The sequence below is a fragment of the Anopheles funestus genome, chromosome 3RL (genome assembly GCF_943734845.2).
Source record: "Anopheles funestus chromosome 3RL, idAnoFuneDA-416_04, whole genome shotgun sequence".
Taxonomy (NCBI): domain Eukaryota; kingdom Metazoa; phylum Arthropoda; class Insecta; order Diptera; family Culicidae; genus Anopheles; species Anopheles funestus.
In genome coordinates, this window is record NC_064599.1 from 13,681,482 (window position 1) to 13,703,428 (window position 21,947).

The 21,947-nt window shown below is 38.2% G+C and overlaps 1 protein-coding gene across 6 annotated transcripts in view; it reads right to left on the reverse strand.

Moving 5' to 3' along the window:
• Positions 1 to 11,634, reverse strand: part of LOC125769833 (glutamate receptor 1-like) — a 56,063-nt gene extending 44,429 nt beyond the window's left edge. Inside the window, exons 1-2 of one of the 6 annotated variants that reach the window (XM_049438725.1) lie at positions 10,920 to 11,634; positions 8,410 to 9,153 (exon numbers count right to left, since the gene is read on the reverse strand). In XM_049438725.1, coding sequence (XP_049294682.1) covers positions 8,410 to 8,617 — 208 coding nt within the window. In that variant the 5' untranslated portion in view covers positions 8,618 to 9,153; positions 10,920 to 11,634. The remainder of the gene's footprint in view (positions 1 to 8,409; positions 9,154 to 10,919) is intronic. The other 5 variants (XM_049438724.1, XM_049438720.1, XM_049438721.1 and 2 more) reach the window with 5 other exon arrangements.
• Positions 11,635 to 21,947: the final 10,313 nt, after the last annotated feature.

The window sequence follows — 21,947 nt, forward strand, 5'->3', positions numbered from 1 at the left end:
TTGGTGCTATTTTCAGCATTATGTAGAAAGGCAAAAAAATGAACTGATATGTAGGAGAATGTGTCCGAGAATTGTGGGCACAGTGTGAGCTTCATGTCCACATTGGTGAAGATGGAAAATATCACGTATGTAAATGCAGCGATTTATTTCTCGCTATACGTTATGACGTAGTGGAAACATGATTTTTTAGGCCTTTTTGGGGCCTAACGTTGCATGGTAAACTTTTTGCTTTATCTAGAAATTGTGTTTATATTATGCATTATAATTACGTATAATTGGATATCAAAAATTGCAAAGAAATGGCCACATACACCACTGGGCCAACGTCCCTACACTTAGTTATTGGTCGCTGACTATTTTGCAAGATTGTTTGATTGTATTAAAAACTAATTTCATAATAATTAACCTTCTCATATTAAAAGAATTATTTCTCTTTGAAAATACGATTAATAACGCTACTAAATACCTAAAATTGGTGTCGCTTCACAATTAAATTAACTTTAAGTTATTTATCATGATATTGCCACATAGTTACCATGGTTTCATATTTGAGTTCTTCCTAGACTCGGTTTTAAATTCAACTTTAACAAAACTTTCGAATCCTTTTTATAGCTAGCTGAAGATTGAAACTCAGTAGGAATACTTGAAGCTGAATACTCGACAACAAGTACCTTCTGTTCGTCCAACTATTTCAACTCGTACAAAAGCAGAAAAACATTCTCAACTCTTTTCCCACCGCTCAGAAAGAAAAAGTAAAAGTATGAAAAAATATATCTCCAGACTAGCCAGACAGTTCCATCCTTACTGTCGTTTTGTTTTTTTACAATCCCCGTAACATGAGTGTAACGTTAAACGGAAAACTACCACGTGTTTGATGTATATCGTGTTTCGTTTTAGTACACCGAGAAGAATGTTTTTGTTATGTTGCATCGGTCAGCACAGGAGTCGGTCGGGCATGGTAAAATTCCGAATCGTTTTCATTTTATAATGGTGCCTTTTTTGTTTCGTTCGCTTGCAGATGGAAAGAGCGAAACGATTTTTGAGCATTGTCAAAAAAGCAGTAAAAAAGAATTAATCCGATTACTGCAGTATAAATCACGTTCATCCCGGATAGAGGTACTGTACAACCACTTCATGAAGTGTATTCATTTTGGAGTTTTACTCTTAAAGACTTTGGGTGTTAATACTCTCAAATATTATTCCCTTTTAATGGGTGTTTACGGGAGTCTTATTATAAAGGGGTGTTTTTCATTTATTGACGAACGAACCGATCTGGTAGTGAATGTGCCACTGTGTATCTTTTTCTAGTGTCTAATAAATTCGGGTCTTAATTTTCATCCTTTATAGTTGTGGAAGGCAACTCCCTTGCAGAGTAGTGATTCAAATCGCAACACATCTTATCCGCAGCATCGAAAAGAGATATAGTTTAAAGCTTAATTAGTTTACCCGCAAGAAAGCTCACCGATGTATAATTTCTATATCCGCATCATCTGCTTGAACTATTCCTGTGCCGAAAACAGGAAAGCATGCAGGTATTCTTATCCTCAACTCATCTTTCCCATCCCATGAGAGGCTTCAAACACTCAGCAGAAGTTTCTTATCAAACTAGCCACCCTAAACGAGTGCTGCTAACGTCAGCCCTATTTGTTATCTTAATTAGTGCGATATTTATCTTGTCTACACAATTTCAAGCTTCTGGTTTTTTTCTCCTCACTCTCTTTCTGGTTTCCATGCAATATCGAGGGTTCGGTTGGAATATTTCCTTGTTTCTTCGGAGACCACTCCACTTGATCTCATGAAGGGGGCCGATGAATTGAAGGGTATTTCAGTGACACTCTTGAATGCATTCCTCGTACAATAAACAAAAAAAAAAGAAAATGCTCGCCGTTTTTGCTTTTTGCTCTTTTTGTGGCCTGTTTTCCGTTTCTTGCCGACGAAATGGTAAAAACGAGAAAATTTCAGGGGACGGTACATTGCCATTCCACTCGCTCACTGTGGATGATTATCTCGACACGTTGTAGGGTAAAGCGTGTGGCTGTTTCTATCGAGGAAGGGTCCACTTATTTGCGTCACTCGTTCCTGGCAAACGTTGTAAACAAAGACAAGAAGCCCCCGTGCTGGTACACTTTTTGTGAGGCCACGGTGTGGCTTCCCAGGGGCCGGAGATCGCTTCGGTTGCGAACTGTTAGAAAGTTAAAAGTATCACAAATCCGCCGTACCAGGGCAGTGGTTGTAGCTTGTGGTGGTAGATGTAAATAAGCACTTTTTATCGCTAGCTAAAAACTTTCAGCATCGAGTTTCGGCATTCGGACGGCATGAGAGAATTACGAACGCTCCGGGAGAAAGTTTATGGAACGCTTTTACCACGCCAACTCGCTGCCAGGAATGTGTTTGGCATGGTTCGCGAAAGGCACACGGCGCTTACTACTGTTAGTTAAAATTCTTATTACTCTAAACGAATGGACAAAGCTGGTACGGGTACGCGACTAGTACGCTAGTGTGTTTATTCTGAACAATTTTAGTAAACCAAACAAAAAACAAAAACTCCCCGAAAGTATGCAAAGTACGATTGTCTTTTTTGAGTTTGAGGCTGTGATGGTAGCGTTTTGAAAATGTAAAACATTTGTGAATAAATTTCACAGCAATTTATTTCAATTCTGTTTTGCTCTAGATTGCACCCGTCGCAAATGATATTTTGCGAATTGTTTGTGCTGTTGTGAACAAGATGATTTCCTGCGTCGAAAAACTATTTGACTAACGCAATGATAAGCAAGGATAGAAATGCTTTTGATGTGCTGTTTTTTTTGCTTGCTTAAGCTCTTCCTTAGCGTGGGTATCGTTTTTGTAAAAAGTGGATTTAATTAAAAGATTACTGTTTGTGTGCATATACGTTGCATAGAAGTTATGAGATTGAGCTAAGATAAAAGATTTTCAATTAAAACCATCCATTATCGATGTTTTACTAGGCTTTGTAGAGCATGGCTAGTGAGGTATATAACACACAATGTAATTGTTTTTTTATGACATAAGATTTTTATACATTTTTTAATGAAACATATATTTACTTAGAATATATAAATTTGAACATTACAAGGCTTAAACAATTTATACAAAATGGCATGTTCTTGTAATCTACACAGTGACTCCTATACGATAGCAAACCCAGCTATGCTTTGGAACAAATTGATCATAATTAAACCGGCAACATTTGGTAGCATCTTTGCCAGCACGACACATCAGATACGGGATGCGGTAACAGTTAAAGTGTGTAAATTATTTGACAAGCAGCTGTCGGCTACAGTGCCAAGCGCAGAAGGAAACGAAATTAATTATAAACAATCAATTCCACATTCTCGAATATCGTCTCCCCAGCAAACAGAAACGGGATAAAGAAACTAGAGAGACATTCAAGCGAACACATTTCATTGGTGGTTTCCAAGCTGGAGCACGGTGCCGCATCTTGTTTCGCTTTTCAAAGATTACTTCTCGTGAAATGAGGAAGTTTTTAATCACATCAAGATGTTGAATTTAACCGAATATCCGCTCTTTCGTCGGTATTGGTTTGAATGGAATGATTGAAGCGGATGCAAGTGGATGGTTAAGGGAGTAGATAACCTTTCCTAATTTTCAGGCAATCAGCGTACAGAACCAACATTTATTGTGCTTGCGGTTTATTTGAGTGGTTTGTTTGTGTTTGGTAGAAAAAGTTGCTTTTTGTTTCGTTACAAAACAATTCCAGTGAAAGTTAATGCTGCGCATCATTTAAGGCGCTTAAGAACATTGAACGATGTAGGATTTTTGTGGGCAAACCGTTCAGCTTTATTTCACCTTCACACTTTTTCTATAAAAAAAGAAAGAAATAAAAGCAGTCTTGCTCCATTTTCTTCGTGTATTTTGCAAAGATCGCATGAAAGTCCATAGAAAGAAGTTTCAAATTCAATTCGATCTTTACACTATTTCAAGGCTAAACGGACACCATTAATCCGTTGTTCAAAAGAAATATCGAATAAAGTTCAAGCGTCTTGAAGCAATTTTTCTTCTTCTCTCAAACGGTGCAGATTATGTTTGCTCTTTCTGCTTGCCAAAGGCTTCCACAGTTTTGCAATGTTTGGGGAAAGTTTATTCTCATTTTTTAATCGCCTTTATCCTTTAAACTGTTACGTGAATGAAACTAAATATCGATTCAAAGCTGTGTCCGCAACAGTCAAACCAACAAAAGCGTTTCGAAGTAGCTGTTTGAGGCTCAACGTTTTTTTTTCTTCTTACAATCCCGCCTTGTCTGGGATGGTTTGGAACAAGAAAACGTTATGCTCCGTGAAGAAATAATAAAAAAATGTTGGACTTGTGAAAATAAAGTTTTTACCAGAAGAATTTTTTTTTCTTTCGAATATTTTTTTTGTTCATCCTACTGTAAGAAAAGAAACGAACTGTTTGTGTCTCGATAAAGAAGTCTGAAGCAGTTTCTGCAGGCTTTTTACGGATACTTTTTTTTGGCACATTCACTTCCATTCTCTACACGCCAAATGAAAAAGTGTCGCGAAATAAGATGCGGTGGAACTGTGGAAAAATTAACCCTGAATAATTAAGACGAGCTATCATTCCGAAGAGCTGGCGAAGATTTTTTTTGATAAAAGAACATAAAAACAGACAACACAAGAAAACGTGACCTAAGACCCTTTTCAATTGTGTCTATCAAGCTGTGAATGAATTAAATGTATTATGACATTCATAATCTTTTGATTTTTAAACATCTTCATCTACCATTTTGGATATCTTTCCAAGTGGGTGGTCTTTGAGAAATGAGACGGATTTACTTTTGAATAGTAATTTTATTCGAATGAAACGTCAATCTTTTTTCTTGTAGCCTTTTCTCGAAACTTTACCATACATTTTCAGTTGCCCAGAAGAATTGTTTGATGTAGAACTTTTTTTCCATACTTCATATCTACCTTTCCACGTGAATAGAAACTATCAAAAACGTACCCTGAAGATGGTGCTTAATGTTATGAAAAGCTAAGCATTCTGCTGAAAGCTCGATTGCGTGATCAATTTTCCACTCAACTTGAGCAATTGTGCTGATCATCCGAGCGGCTGAGTAAAGGTGAAGAAAATCGGTTGTCACCTTGAACAGACACGCAAATGCTTCAGAACACGTACAGAAGAATAAAGCAATCGGAAAATGTGTTTCCACGACAAAGTCAAAATGCATCAATGCTCATTCTCAACGTTGCAAAAAAAAGAAAAACAGTATGCCAAAACAAGTTCTCTCAAACGTATCATTCCGTGCCAGTGATGCACTTAGAAAAAAAGCACTCGATGAAGAGCTTTCCGTACACTTTTGAAATAGATCGAACAAGGTGCATGCAGTATTTTGGATCGTGAGGTTGACGAGCTGTGAAAAACGGAGGATACCATTTGAGGCGTGTCGTCACATCACACGTCCGTTTGAACAGCATAAAGATGAATGTATGCACGACTAACACAAAAAAAGAAAGGTGGAAAATGGATCGATTCCTTCCCGAATAAAAGACAGTCAGTCGTGACATGCAACATGACAAGCGAACGATGAAGCTGGATCGATTGACATTGATGAATTTGATGATGCAAAAAAAAAAAAATAAATAAAAATAAAACCACATTTAAGATGTACAGGCAGCTGAAGTAATTTCATCGAAGTGAACATATTAACGTTTGGTTTAATATAAATTTCTGGAGTTTTGCTTAAAAGAATTTTTTCCCCTCTTTACTACGATTGTCTGTAAACGAAAAGTTGAAGCCAAATTGATCATGAAAAAAAAAAAACCACAGGATCATGATTAAAACTGCTACAAAAAGGACCACGATGAAAGACTATACGACAGGAATACTAATGCGTTTGATGCGATTGATGTTGGATGGTAGCATGGTTCACACACAAAAAAAACGTACACCACGAACCATCCATTGACTTGAGCAGAACACGCAAAAGATGCAGAGAGTGTCACAGGAACGAACCAACCGAATTTCGCGAGCAAAAAGGATGGTCCGCCTTTCGCTTTTTGTTTCGCAATCAGTATCGCTGTTCCGTAGTCATAGTTCAGCTCGGTACGCTGGTGATGATGGTGATAGGAAATCAATCGCAAGAAAAAGTGGCTGTCCACACTTGCGGGTATTTATCGCGTACGATGAAACTCATCACATGGACGTGAAGGACAACAGCAGAATTTTTTTTTGTTTGAATTCTAAGCACACGGTCACCCTAGCACATCTGTCAGGAGTTTTTGGAACACTTGTGCCTTTGTGTGTGTGCGTGTGAGTTTAACAAAAAAAAAACGGGCCATGCCTGATTTCATTTCAATTCACTTGAATGCGTTTCTAAGGATGCAACCAAGTGTGACAGCTTCATCTAGGAGATACCGGTCACATGAGATTAATAAACGGATATTAAGTTACTTTTTGCTGTATGGTAATAGAACGAACTTTAAGACCTTTTGATGCTTAGAATTTGGAATAGTTTCATGGAACTTTTTTTTTTTGGTGAAAAGGTGATAGAAACTCACATAAAGTTGGGATGAATTTTAGTTCAATTGCCATTACCAACAATTAATTTTTTTTTATTTGGATTAAGTGTCGACTTTGGGGTGATGCTGTCATAGATGTCATAGATTTGGTCGATTTATATGTTTCTCGATTTACTCTAAGATCGAACATGTAAAAGAGACCTTCAAGTGGAGTTAAACAAGACAAAACCCCAACTGATGCTACTACTACCAGCGTAACATATAGAGACTTACATAGGGGTGATGTACAGACCAGTCTTGTCAATTCTGAATCCATCAATAGTTTCAACTATCTTCGATCTAAAGTCAGCACCGACAACAGCATTGACCCTATATGAGATACAACTATAGTACTCACATACGCCTCTGAGGTTCGGACTCTGTTCAAAAATTGGAAAACCTCATAAGTAGCCTTTAAAAAAACATGCTGAGAAGACTGTTTGGCCCGTTTAGGTTGTATGATGATCTATCTATCGTCCAGCGAATTAGACTCGTCAGATTACGGTGAGATCCTCATCGTCATTGGAATGACACGGGATGATGACCCGTATAATCTTTCCGCCCATCCTAATAGACAGACGAAGCGTGAAAGGCCCAAATTATGATGGATTAATCGCGTCTGGAGAGAGGTCTGGCTATACAGGGTTTCGAATCATATAAGGGAACAGTTCAATCGGTATGGAGAAAGATGCAACCGCTCAGGGGATGTTTGCAACGCTTTGGTGGAACTTTTCACTCGCTTAGGAGAATTTTGCAAGCATATAGGGGAATGTGTCAAGCAGTTAGGGGAACCGTGCAATCATAGTAGGGAATTTTGCAACCGCTGAGGAGAACAATCTGTCACCCGCCCAAATGTCAACTTTAGCCGTCCGTTGTTTGTTTACATTGAGCAGCTGCATTACGAAAAAATGAACATAAAATTACACAAAATATGAATTTAAAATAAGCTTAATAAAATAAACTGCTTTCGAAAACGTTTTGATTACGGATAATTGCTCAATGTAAACAAACAACGGACGACCAACGATGACATTTTGGAGGTTGACAGATTGCTCTCCTCAGCGGTTGCAAAATTCCCTACTATGATTACACGATTCCCCTAACTGCTTGACACATTCCCCTATATGCTTGCAAAATTCTCCTAAGCGAGTGAAAAGTTCCACCAAAGCGTTGCAAACATCCCCTAAGCGGTTGAATCTTTCTCCATACCGATTGAACTGTTCCCTTATATGATTCGAAACCCTGTAAGATAACGAGACGTGTCCGTTCGACTGCGAGCAGTTAAGAAAACTTCTGCAGCAAGCCAAGATCGTGTATCTCCCGAGAAGTTAGTTACGTTTGACTTTCAAGCTAAAGAAGCTAAAGATAACCTTATACTAATGTTTGAACCACTAGGTACCAGAGGTTTCGAAGGAGATAGATAGAGATTTCTATCCCTGTTGTATGTTTTATTGAGTCGTCAAACAAAATATCTTATACATAAAAGGTTTTGTGGATCACAATAGGGAACACTAATTTTCATCACAAACGAGTGTATTTCTATAGAAGAATACGTTATAAATAGTAATTACTATTTCACCAACTTGCTCTGACCTCAATAAGCAATCAAAAAATAACTAGTCAACAGTAATCCTAATCTCACTCTGGCCTCGCAATGGGGATTATGTTGTGACCAAGTGACAAAGAAAGCTATACATTCATCATTCGCACGAGTCAGTCAACGGATAAGTTATGTCTTCATTTTATCTGGGAAGGATTTTCTTTGTGCCTGTGTGTTAGATGGCTTCTTACAGGCGTTTCGTTGTGAAATATTTTGTGAATAGAAAAGAAACATAACAGAAAATGCCAATCCCCCCCGTATTTTACCTACCTAATGGGATCTTCTCGGTTGGTGGCTGTGCGTTGGCCAACACTGGCGTTTGCATGTGGCTGAACGCCAACATCACCAGCAGTATAACGGTTGCTAATGGGTGCATAATGGTTGGTTTCGATCTTCGCACTACTCCTGACGATGGGACATTATTAGACCGCCAACCGCTGGCTGTGCTGTTGGCGCTTATGCTAGTGATTAATTCCATAATTATCGCCCGTTATGCTTTCAACTTCCGCGACTGAGTGTAGCCGCACCGGTACATATATATATACACACACACACACTCTTGTACACAACAGGACACCAAGACACAAAAACACACACACGCACACACTTTGTGAGACTAGGATTGCTTGTTTTATTTTTACAACTTTACTCCGAGGAAAGTAAACAGATCAACAGGACACTATTTTTCTTTTCTCGCTACTGCTTGGTTACGCTTTTGTGGAAAGTAAATTGCAGCAATCACAACACAATGGGAGATTCCCCCTCTTCAGGATAAAGATACACGTGGGTGGAACGATGCACGGTGGAAGCCGAGAACCATTTAAATATGGTGATTTCACGTTGTTTGCTTTCGCTTCCGCCTGCAGCACGAACCGGAGATACACGCAGTATTGTACTGCAATACAAGATTAAAACACGAACACTAACATGAAGCGTTTAGAGATTAGCAGCTTCGGTTTTCCCGGTTTTTCAGCTTTTCAGATGCCTTTCAATGGGCAACATCGTGTTGAGCTGCTGAAGAAAGTGGAAACTTGAATTGCTTGAAGTCTCATCCCCAACAAAGACTTGTTGAGGGAATTAAAGAAATAGAGACACAATGAAAAATGAATGTTTTATATTCTATCATACAATCAGATAAAAAAAAGGTTTGCTTTTTTTAAAGTCCTCTTCTTAGATTTTCTTTTTCTTAGCTTGTATATCCCAATTTAGTGATGCAATTAAAAGCAAAACAAAATCAACTTCACTAAACATGCCGAACTGACACGGTGACATTTGTTGTCGCACTGTTTTTCTAAAAATTGAAATCGTAAAATTCTATTATTTTTTTTCTGTTGCACGTTTCTCACCCGCACGCAACATAAATTACATCGCCTGGCGTAATAAATCGTTACCGCCATGACATATTGATTTGAATAAACCATCACCAGGGCAAAATGGCGCACTAGGTTGCGGGCGCACTGGGCTGACGGCTGGCTTAGCTAGCGATGACTTTCGAGTGCTCACGCCTACGCACCACGGCCGTGCACACGAGCACGAATGCCGAAAAGCGGAAAAGCCCTTTTTTGTCGCTCAACCGTAAAGCTGCTTTACGATTCCGATGCTCACTTCCGAACTCACGCGTCACGCGGGTTGTTGTGTTTCGCTTTTTTTTGTTGTTGCTTCCGTTTCTTATCGGTGCGTGTTACATTGCTTGTGTTTGTCTTAGGGCACTTTGGATTTGTTCGGAGAAAATCGATCGAATTTTCACTTTCGAGACACTTCTGTCAACGGTTTACAGAGACTTTTTCACCTTATCACCACACACTTGAAATCGATTGGGGATTGATTTATGTTGTGATGCTGTTTTCTTGTTTTTTTTGGGGTTTTGCGTTTGTATGTGTTTTTCATCTCGCCAGGCACCCAATATACCCGATGACAATGATAAATGCTTTTTTTAAATGTTAAATCACTATTTCTATTTGTTGAATGTTAGGAAATTATTCCACATTATTATCCCTGCGTTAGATAGGAATTGGAAACTCTCGTAGTGTTTATTGAATAAATTCAATTAACCTGCACGAATCGCTTGGGAAATTCGGGGAAATGGATTTTTCCCTTTTCCCCACGGCAAATCAGAACCATATCCCAAGGTCGCAAACACCACCCGTACCAGCAGCAGTAGAAAATCGGCTCACCCATTAACACGAGAAGGTGAAAAAGTTTTGGCCCAAAACAACTACCTTCCAAATGTAGTTGCTCAACTTGGGTCGGGAAAACTTTTGCGCCATGTTTTTTTTCTCTCCTTCTTTTTGCTTCTAGAGATTCTTCACTACCTTTTCAATACTATCCACCGGGGACATTGATAAATGCTGGACGAATATATGGAGAAAGCCACACAAAAACACAATCACACTTTCATAACACACGCACACACAAACACTCGTACACAAGTATATCCTTTGAGGTCGAGTAGCGTTGACACGTAGCCAGTAGGCAAGCGCAGGTTGCTTTTCCAGCTGGCCGCAAACAGAAGCAGTAGTGATTTATTGCCTTTTCACGGTACAATTTTCAAAATGCTTTCAGCTTGATTTAGACGTATTTGCAACGATGCGGTAGAAGCAGAGGCTGAAGGTTTGACGAACAGCACTCACCGCTTCCTGTTGACACTTGCGGTTTTTTTTGGCATGAAAAATGAACAGCAAACTTTTGCCCAACATTACACCGGAGGTTGATCCCTTCTTTAGCACGGTGCTAAAGCTTCCGTTTTTTTCAGCAATGGAGCAATGGGCTTTTACACTTACATTTGTTTACCTCACTGTACGCAGGATCTGAGTTCTGAGAACACTTACATACACACAGCGAGAACACCGCAGGGCACACTGTTGTACGCACTGCCATTACAAACGGGTCGTGCCCGATGAAGGTTTTAGCTATGTTTTCGTGAAAAATTCTCCCCATACCAGCTGCGAGCTGTCACGCCACCAATGATCACTTACACTCTCTTTATCTCGCTCTCTTTTTGCCAGCTTTTTCACACCATCTCGCGGACGCTAATCGTTGAGCAGTGCAAACAAACAAATAAAAACCGATGAAAGCAAGCATCCAATTCCGATGCAATTACGGACAGGCCGGAAAACGGCGGCCGAAACACCCTCACGGTAACACATCAACTCCGTCCACGTGAGATGGTGATTTTTGGGCAGTTGTTTTATAGGGGGCAGGTGGCGAGTGAATACCCTGCCAGGAGGGTAATATATTTGGGCTCTCAAAAAAATTTGACACCACTTTTCGTACGGCAGCAAACCGTGCCTACGCGCCCATCATGACTGACGTCCACTTTAGTACTAAGGCAGCCATCAGCTAAGGCAGTTCCCGTTGGCCGCCCGAAACGGCTCGATCGGTGTGCGAAGGAATGTTCGTCGTGCCGTGTACTAAAACCGGTACCACTTCGGTACTGCTGCTGCACAGCATCCATGCGCTGAGAGATGGCCGCGTGAGAGGGAAGCTTTTCACTATGGGTGAGAAGGTTTCCGGATGCGCTGAGAATCGTACGGTGAGAAGAGATTAATCAGGTGATGATGAGAGTATCCGTTCCTCCGGAATTGATCTCGCGGTTTCTCACATGGTTATGAACGCGGGCGGTGGATACGTGCCGTTGGAATGCTGTGGATGGCAAAGACCTGTAGGTCAAGATTTATGCGTGTCATAGCTGATAACAACTACAAGGAAACGCTGCATTGGTGTGTGTATCTCCGGTAGATGGCATTAGTGGTAACGTTTTGAAAGCTCTAAGGAGATAGCGGTAATTTAAGGCATTTAATAGAAATATGGCATCATGACGTTTTTGAAAATAAAATCAGTTTGAGTTTAAAAAAAACTTCTTGGACTCAATTCCAACCCCGTAGAAATATATTTACTGCAACAATGCTTATCACAACCCAGCTACTAGACATGTACGATCGCTGTTGTACTCGCTCATAATCGAATTCTTTCATCTCGAATTTATGTTCAGATGGATTCATCTGGTACCGACAGCTGGCAGTAAATTAAGGTGCGTTCGGTTTTTTTTTCATGTCCCGAACAATTTTTTCCCGAAAGTTCATACATGGTTTTGACGTATGTTGAAGTAAAATTTTACTTTTATATCGATGAATAAATATTATGTGCCTTCGAGTATAGAGATATATTAATCCTAGGTACACATCGTCATCGGTGATTTCGTGTGCAAATCTTGCTGTATAAATAAGAATCTTAATCGAGCCGCGTATGATTGGGTGCGCGTGTACGGGAGCTGATACATAGGGAAATGAGAAAAATCACTCAAACTTTTCCATTGCACTTGTGACTTAATCACGAATGACAGACGAAGATTCTTGTATTTTTTTTAACTAACATAAGTTGAAACACAAGAACGACTGCTTCTTGAGATTGTTTGCCGCTCGAATGTCTACCCCTGAAGGGAAACGAATAATTCACTACCGTCAAAAGATGGAAATGTACGATAGGCGCAATACAAAAAAGGAAAGAAAAATACGATAAGAAACGGCAATCGGTACGATTCGGTACGACCGTTTGGTTACACATTCCACAGCGAATGTACCGAAATAGTACCGGAAGCCAAGAAAAACTTCATCATACGCGAACATTTTCCGGAACTGAAGCAAACGCCACCACACTGCGGGAGCTGGTGTCATAAGAATGGAACCCACCGCATTACACATAGGTGGAATTGGAAATATAAATTACGTGCACGCCTTGATAGCATCGCCATTGAGACGGCACACGGGCACGGTTGGTTCGTGTTGGGAGTGTTGGGGGGTGGGGGGCATTTGCATTTTTATCTGCTACCACACTTTTTATCTCCTATCTTGTCGATATTTCATTTTCATATTCATATTATGCGGATAAGTTTTGCGTTCGTTTGTGCGTTGTAGTTTCTTGCTTTCTGTAACTGTATGTTTAGACATTGTTCGGTCGATGGTTTGTTGTTTCGAAAACAATTTTTATGTTTTTGATTTTTTTTTCGGTTCTTATATGTGTTCCAAGTAGTAAAATCAATTTAATTTTTTCAACATGATTCATCAATCCATTTCATGCGCTGATGTTGTGATGTGGTGAAATTTAATTCCTCCAGAAAATAGGCGAATGGTGTCCATTAACGCTTCACTCATGACGATGGTCAAGATTCTGCGATCTTATTCTTTCTGCTTATTATTCTTTGAACACTCACACCACCATTTCAAAACCTGTAATTGAACCGTTCCACGGTAACTTAAGCATTCTTAAGGAGCGGCAAAAGAATGTAATAAAAAGCAATAATGCTGATCGGTGGCTGGTGTAATTGTTGTTTTGGGAGAACGATAGCCATAAAAGTGGAACAAATAAACCAATTTCGTGTAAACGCATGAGTAAATCTGCGAATGATTGGCACGAAAACGTAGCTCTTGTAGGAAGCATTGTTTACTATACGAACGAATGTCTCATAGTTTTTTTTCTTTTGATGTATTGGCAGCTCTTGGTTTTCTCACGAATGAAACGTGTTGAACGATATTATTAAAAGATGCCTTAAAGACGGTCAAATGTTTGATATCGGATAAGGAATATAGCTCTCATGGGTACAATTAGAAACACGCTTAATGTGAGAAACTTTAACATTTATTAAAACTGAAAAAGGAAGACAAAACCTTCAAGCAGAGCGACACAGAAAGAGAGAGAGAGAAAGAGAGAGAGAGAGAGAAGAGAAGGAAATGTAACAACGAGGAATATTAAAAATGATTTATCTGTGAGAACGCCGTTTGTTTATGAAATTGATATGTTTCAACCATTTGCTACGTTTAATTAGTTTACCATTACATTTAGAAGATCAATGTGAAGTTTGTATTATTTTTTTTCTACCAGCAGATAAATATGATGAATCTGTTTGGCATTATTCCAACATGCTAAATACACTCAAACAGTGAACTGTGTGAGTGTATTTTAGCTAATGACGCATTGGTTCGATCATTGCTGGTGAAAGTTTCTGCAGGACTTTGATGGGCAGGGAAAAAGTTGTTTTTCTAGGAAAGGCAAATAAGAAAATGATTGAGTGGTGTGCAGCAAAAAAGGGACATTTGTAAATAAAATTAGGGGAAACAAATATCATTGAAGTTTAGCTGTGTTAAAACCTTGGTGGTTGTGTTTTTTTTTACTTCAGGTGAAGCTTTTTTTCTTGTACCAGTATTATTGATACCGTTTTCCAAAACTTTGCTGCAAAAAGTGTTTATTTTTTACTTCGCGTGCGTACGTTGTTTCCTTCTGAAACTTTTGTCAAGATAACATGCCATCATCAATTTGCGAGTGAAAAATATTTGTACACGTGTTCTGTTCGTTTGCACTTTGCCAAAACATTAAGAGTTTGCTGCCAGATTTTCATTTTTATTCTGATGTTTTACGTGATGGGTTTGCATAAATTTTACACGAAGAAGATAATAATGAATAGATAAGGACCAGTGCTAACAACTCACAGTGTGGAAAATTCTTTTTTTATTTTTAATCTGCAGTTTGCTGAAAATCATTATCCATCGCTATTGCTTGCGATTGGAAATCTACACCGGTTTCATTAATGTAGACAAAAGGTAGCTAAATAGAATCCTCCAGAACACAACATTTAAACGATGAAAGTTTACAGCGATGTTGGCATAAGGAGGGGGGCCGAAAACAAACAAATGAAAAGCGGGTGATGGAGATTTTTACGGCGTTTCTTAAAACCGACTTCCCACGGATTTGCATAACACAGCAAAAGGCTTTCTATTATGTGATTTTTTTTCTCGGTCTTCTTGGTGTTGAATATTTTTCCTTCCCACAGCACAGCGATAATCGTTGAAGTTTCGTGTTCCGGAATCGTATCCGCATCCTGGCAGCCGGGCCATGGAAAAAAGGGTTGATACCATCGTTTCGTGGAATGTGTAATCTTCAAGACAGCGGTAATGGAAAATCCGATGACATGCAGCGTCTTCAGAAACTACCTCAATCCAACAGATTACGGATTGAGCAGCCGGTTGATCGAGCGGGGCGTAACATTCCAGTTCGGTTCGATATTGGATCTGAGATCGCCGCAATTTGTTCGCCGTTCTTTACGAATGTGCGCAAAAAGTTTTTTCATTTTGCTCGCAGAATTGTACGTTTGCAAACTAAGAAGAAAAAAAATAGGTGACGGAGATGATGATGATGACTTTCAGCTGATTTCGTCCATAGTCTACGAGTATTCGGGGTGGAATGTTTTCCCTGCTTTTTTCCTGTTCATTTTTTTTCGGGATAGGTACAATCTTGAAAATTTCATAATGCAATGGGAAATCATCACCAGGTGACAATAGTAAACTCAAATACTCAGAGTTTTTTTTAATATTAAATAAGTAGTTTCAGGTATCAGATTTATTTTAAACTCATTATATTAAAGCTTTGAGGATGAATATTTGCAATCGCATTTATCTTCAACTCTTACTGTTCGACTTGCATGAAAATTGACGTTGAGTGTAAAAGAATATTTGAAAATTTTAAAGACGAAGTAAAAATATCCATAAAGGTAGATCCCTTATTAATTTTACTTTTAGTTTGCTTTTCACGAATGTTTTCAAAAGAAATATGTCATTAAAAATATTATTTGAGACCGTTGAATCGACTAAAAATGTTGATTAATAAATATTTGCGAAATCATTATCATTAATAAAATTACATCTGTATTGGTGACAAACTTAAGTACTTGGTAAACTTAAGTACTCAAACGTTGCTTTGAAATATTATGGATAAACGCTACAAATTCCCAAATTTAATATGTTTTACTTTCTACGTGGTGAAATGTGATGCATTAATTATATTTTATAACTATAATTTCCCATGTTAAACTCTATTCTCTTTCAATTTCAGACGCTTGTTATATTGTATCTGTTCCTGTTACATTGAAAAACTCTTTCTGTTTTTGAAGCACATCTATTTTTATTAATTATTTTTCCAGTTTTTCCATTATTTGCTCTTCCATATGAAGCTTTTCCTTTAAAAGACGGTTACATAGAACTATTCAAACGCAAATGCTTTTTGTGCAATTGGCCACACATCATTCCGCTTGCAAAATCCCACCAAAGTGGATTGCATCGCTAACCTTGTGTAACCACTTTGCGCTGCACATCATTGCCATTTGTTGATTAAATTTTCTGTATGCAGCTGTAATATATTTATGGAAAAGGTTGGTTTTTGTATTGTAAAACATGGGAAAAAAATAACGAGAGTGGTTCATACCACGGCCAACAAAATGGTTTCCGCCATGAAAGCGTATCCTGCTTCTCTGCTGGCTTGATATCTGCTTGATGGAAGATCATTCTGTACGTTCTACATCGTTTATAAAGTCTTTTTTTTGTCAACGACTTTTTTTTATTTGTTTGTTCACAGTTAAACAGTTCATTTAAATTGTTTTATCGGAGTAAGCCGGCCCGTTTACACTCGTAGTTGATGGGAGAACCCCATTGTGCAGAATGCTGTCATGCAAAACGGATTTGCTCAGCTTTTTTTCACTTTCTCTCTCTCTGCCCTTTTCACTACCACAATTCAAATCAAAGCGAACGGAAATACGCGCTTTCAAAGAAACGAGGGTTAAAATGAATGCTATTCAGATGGAAACATTTAATGACTGGCATATGTACACTTTTTTTATGTGCTCAGCTTGTGAGCCGCCCTGTGATGTTTTCATCATCTGGTGCAATTGAAAATAATGATTTCGATCCAGTGATTGGAATATGCTGTATGTGGTTGAAAGGTACCAGGAACCAGGAAACTTTTGTTTAGAAAATACTTTTTCCAAAGTTAATTTTTTCATCACTTTAACTTAAAAAGAAACGTTTTAACACATTGTTATCAAAACGACAAATTGTGTACAATCCTTTCAATCCTTCCGACGGGGAAATCAGTAAGGCTTGCAATGGGAAAACGTAACACCATTTCCACTGCCACGACAACTGTCCCATATCTCATCCATAATTTATTTTCCCTTTTCCCCCTTTAACGTGTGCTCTGTACGAACGTGTACACGTGTGTACCGTTCCCATGACCACAGCAACAGCATTCGATTCCTTCAACGAACAGTGAAGAAGTCAACTTGTGTTCACACGTTTTTGTACTCCATTCGATCAGACAATGCATGCAAAATGGCTTCATAATCGGTTTAAATTTTGCGCTCCTGAATGGTGTTATAGCAATGGACTCGTTCAAAGTTGTTTTTGGAAATGCGAAAGGTAATGTCATTGAACGCGCGGCGTTGGGTGCGTGAATGGTAAGGAAGGAAAATGGAAAACGAAAATAGAAAAGAAATGTACATTGTAACAAAACTTTTTTCGTCCTCGCTTACCGGAATGTAAATAACCTGTGCAGCGTAGAGCAAAGCAACACGGGTACGTGTTGAGCATATAAATCACATGTAAATCATATTTTCATAAATCATCACGTTCAATGTATGATCAGCTTAGGCAAGTCGGTTGAATGATAGCAATGGGTTGCTTGGCGCGAGATTGTGCACTAGTTAACAAATCCACCAATTAAACTTACTTTACGACACTAGAACAACAATAAAACAACGACGAATGAGTTTTTTTGTCTTTTAAAGAAGTGGTAAAGGATAACTCAACAATTGCGTAACGCAGGAATTGAGATCGAGACCTTTAAGAACTTCTTAAAAATCATTCATTTCACATTTCTATCGGAATTGTGACTTTCTGTTAGGCATGAATTGTTTTATCTTCTTGTTCTGTTAGGCAACATTCTTAGCAAATATCTTAAGAATTGATGAGTTTTTAAAATGTCGACCATATTTTCATCTTTTGCTTGTAGCTGCCTTATCAATTGTCCCTTTGTTTTGGCCTTGGAATTTTTGGAATAGCTTCGAGATTTTCTTACTAAGCTTTTTATTATTTGTTGTTTTATAGACCTGTTGAATTGTTTTTTAACTTCAATTGTAACAATTCTGGAGCTTTTGCCACTTTTTAATGTCAGAATTGTTTTTTAAAAAGTGAAATAAATAAGAAATTGCTTAAAAGATATAGGAATTAGATTTCAAATCATGTGGCAAACCGATTCTGAAAAAGTTCTTTTAAAACAAGAAATGCTCTTAGAAAACAACATTTTATCATTGAACAAACATGCTCGTCGACAAACGTGGGTTGAAATTTGTGTTTTGTCATTTTTTCTATTCGATTGATTTTGAGTAATGCGTAGATTAATCCCATGGGATTGATCCGCAATCGATAGAAAACGATAGAAAAATCGTTATTTTTGAATCAGACTTATCTAGATTGGTTCAGTCTAAAAAAATGCTTGAATAAATGATTATAAAAAGCTTAATGCTTGTTTGGAGTATAAATAAAAGTCGTTTCAAAAGTAATAAAAAAGGTTTTATTTTGCGAAAGAAAATGATTATGAAGAAAGTATTCAGTGTTTATTGGTAAATGGATCTTTGCTTACCTTGGATGGAAGTAATAATAATTCCCTTTTCTTCAGTTTATTGTAGGTTTAAAGTAAAATTCGTACAAACTTCAACCGTATGTTTGCTTGTCCATTACAATGCATTTCTTTATTTGGTTAGCAACGAGCATAACGGGTTCACGAATTGCATATTCAACATTTTCGTTCGGTGGAAGCGCATAGAAACCACGGGAAAACTCCATTTATTCTTTTAAACTAACCGTCTATTCTATCGTAATGCTCCCACTACGCCAGCCGGAAGTACAGATGTGTCGTCGGTGGTGGTGGTTTTAGTTAGCGGTCCACCATTTTATCAGATCCCTTTGCCATTCTTTTACAGGAGGTGCGGTTTTTATGTTCCGCTCTGATTACCCTCGCACACATACACACATACATACACACAGACACGGATGGTTGACTTTTTTTTTAGGTTGGCAGTACTTCCGAAGCAACAACAACAGCACCACCGTCACACAATGTTGGGGCTTACACCAGAAACTTGCGGTATCCGCGAGTCCCACAAGGATAGCCACACTCGGATGGTGGATTGGAAATTGGATTATTTTTGTTTTTCTTCCTTATTACATTCGCTTAAAGCAACACTCATCAACCAGTGGGATCCGTGCGCTAGTGGGGTAAAGTAAAAGGGCAGTGAAAAATTTTCCATTTTCCACCATTAACCCGAGCGCTGCATCCGTACGGGTGTAACCCAGCTCGGACGATGCCGGCAACTGCATTCATCTTGTCTATTCAGTTTTACGAGCTACGCCACTATTACTGGAACTGGCCGTTGAGTATAAAATAGTATTATTGTTCAAACATAAACATAATCATATTTTTCCGGCCTGGCGCACCGCATTCGTTATCATGACACGTAGCCCGTAAGTCGACGCTGTCAATTACAGGTTTAATGTGAACAAAATGACGATAGCAAACCAAGAGGAAAAAAACTTGCAACATTAAAACAGAAGTGCATAAAACCATTAAGCATTGGTTATTTATAAAAGTAAGAGCGTTCACAAATCAACTTATTGTACGATGGGATGGTACAACATGGGAAATCCGTACAAATGGTCGCTACTAACAATCGAACTGTCACTTTGAAAAGCTTGAATGACAGAAGTACAGTGTCATTGGTGAAGGCTTTTTCTCAGTTTCTCTGAGTTCTTGTACAACATTTAGTGAAGCGTTGTGTGCATAACAGCATGAAATGAAACATTCCCATTCCAACCAAAAACCAACGTAGGTTAGTGACGAATACAAGAGTACAAGACAGTTTCCTAACGACCTTACATAGTTTCAATGGGTTTGTTTGTTGTTGCAAAACGAACGAAAGACATGTGACCTTTCCTTCATGGGTGGTTCAACTGGTTGTGCCGGCACAAGTTTGCTCAGCGAGAGATTGAACGAAACAGCACATGATTGAAAGGCGTGCAATCGATCTTCTATCTAGTGGAACGGAAAGAAAATCATTAAAAGGTATGAATGGTCTAGCAATGAATCAACATCAAGTTGATTCAAATCACCTCAAGTTGATTCCAAATTAAGTTGGTTCAAGAGATGAATTTTTATGCTCTTTTCTATCGATTTCGTCGCTCTAATATTAATATATGTACGTAAAATTCTTGAAATATCTAATTCTATTAATTAACTTTGTATTATAGAGTTGAACAGTATCAAACAGTTCCAATTCCTACACCGGTTGGTAAATAAATGGCTTAACTTTACCAATTAAATGCATATGAAATGGAAGAAACGCATAACACTATGTGAATGTAACCTGAAAGACGAGCATATTCGATAAACAAGTTTCTAATCATTAAGGCCATTGCAAAAACAGCTCGTCTATTTAACACTCACTTCATTAACAATTTAAGTTGTTCCTCTGCCTAGCACAGTACAAATCAGAACATGATTAATTTAAGTAATAATATAGTATGAAAAATAAAATGATTGGATATTCCACTTATGAGGCAACAGAGAATATGGATGAGTTTAAATTTTCAAATTAAAGTAAAGACATAATATCTTGATTTAAAAACCAAAAACTGCCAACAGCTCATAGTACTCCGAGCATAAAGTTGCCAAAATCATTATTTTCCCCCTTATTTTCCCTTACCAGCGTACGTTCATTACCTTCTTCATGTACGGATTATGTGACGCCGGATAAAAATGGTAATAAATTATGAAAAATATGGATATATGCATCACACAGTGTACGCAGACACACAAAGAACAGGATAATGGCTTTATTTAAAAGGAAATTGTATCATTACCGCATGGTGATTGCTTTTGCTCGTGGCAAAAAAGGGGGATATTGTCACATTTCTCGTCAAACAATATTGTGTTTCAACACCGATTCATTATTTATTTATGTATTTAAATCAGATTGAAATGCATGTTTTACTTTGCACACTGCGTTTTTTATGTTGAGCTCTTTAATATTTCATTGTTTTCGCAAAAAAAAAAAAACATTTTTGTTATAAAATGCTTATTCAAACAATTTTAAATTTTACATACTTCATAATGCTTGGTATCATTTTTCTTAGACTTATGGCACGTTCTTCAGAAACAGAAATTATACAGCGTATAGCGATCGGTGTCCAATACGAAATATGGTCTAAGCATGTTATCTAATCCATTATGCACGCGTCTGACACGGGATGCACTTGACGTATAAAATTGCAGCTTTTGATGCGAACGATGTTTCTTGTTGCACGAGTGCAACACCTTTCCTGTACTTCATCATTACCAACGACCGGCTTCATCCTTCCCCCTTGTACGCTACCATCATCGCCCATCGAAAGGACTGCAAAACCGAGTGAACAAATTTGGTGTCAGCTGTGCATGTGCCAGCACCACCGCCAAAGGTAAGATGCTGATCCACTGATAGCATATTTGTCCCACGAGAAACACCACGTAGCGTCACGTTAGCAGAGCTGATGTACCTGTCACATGGAAAATTTATCCTCGACGCATCATCTTTCATGGCGATTTACGGAAAATTCACAACCACTCTTATGTGGAACTAACAGTTAAGCTAGCAATCCCGGTTACTTTACACGCCAAGCCAAAGTGTAAGCTTTTCAGGGGTTTTTACGTTTATCCACGAGGGGTTGTTTTCAAGCTTAAGCTGTACACGTGGAAAACATTACGTGTGCTGTAGATGTTGACTGTTCTGTACAAAAAAAAAACAACTTTTGAAGCTTTTTAAGAGAAAAACCTACAAACCCTGGAAAGATAATTCTTTATCAAAAATTACAAGTTTGTAGCTTTAGCACGATATTCGTTTTTTCATACTTTTTCTTATAATCATTGATAGACGATAAACGTGGAGTATAGTATGT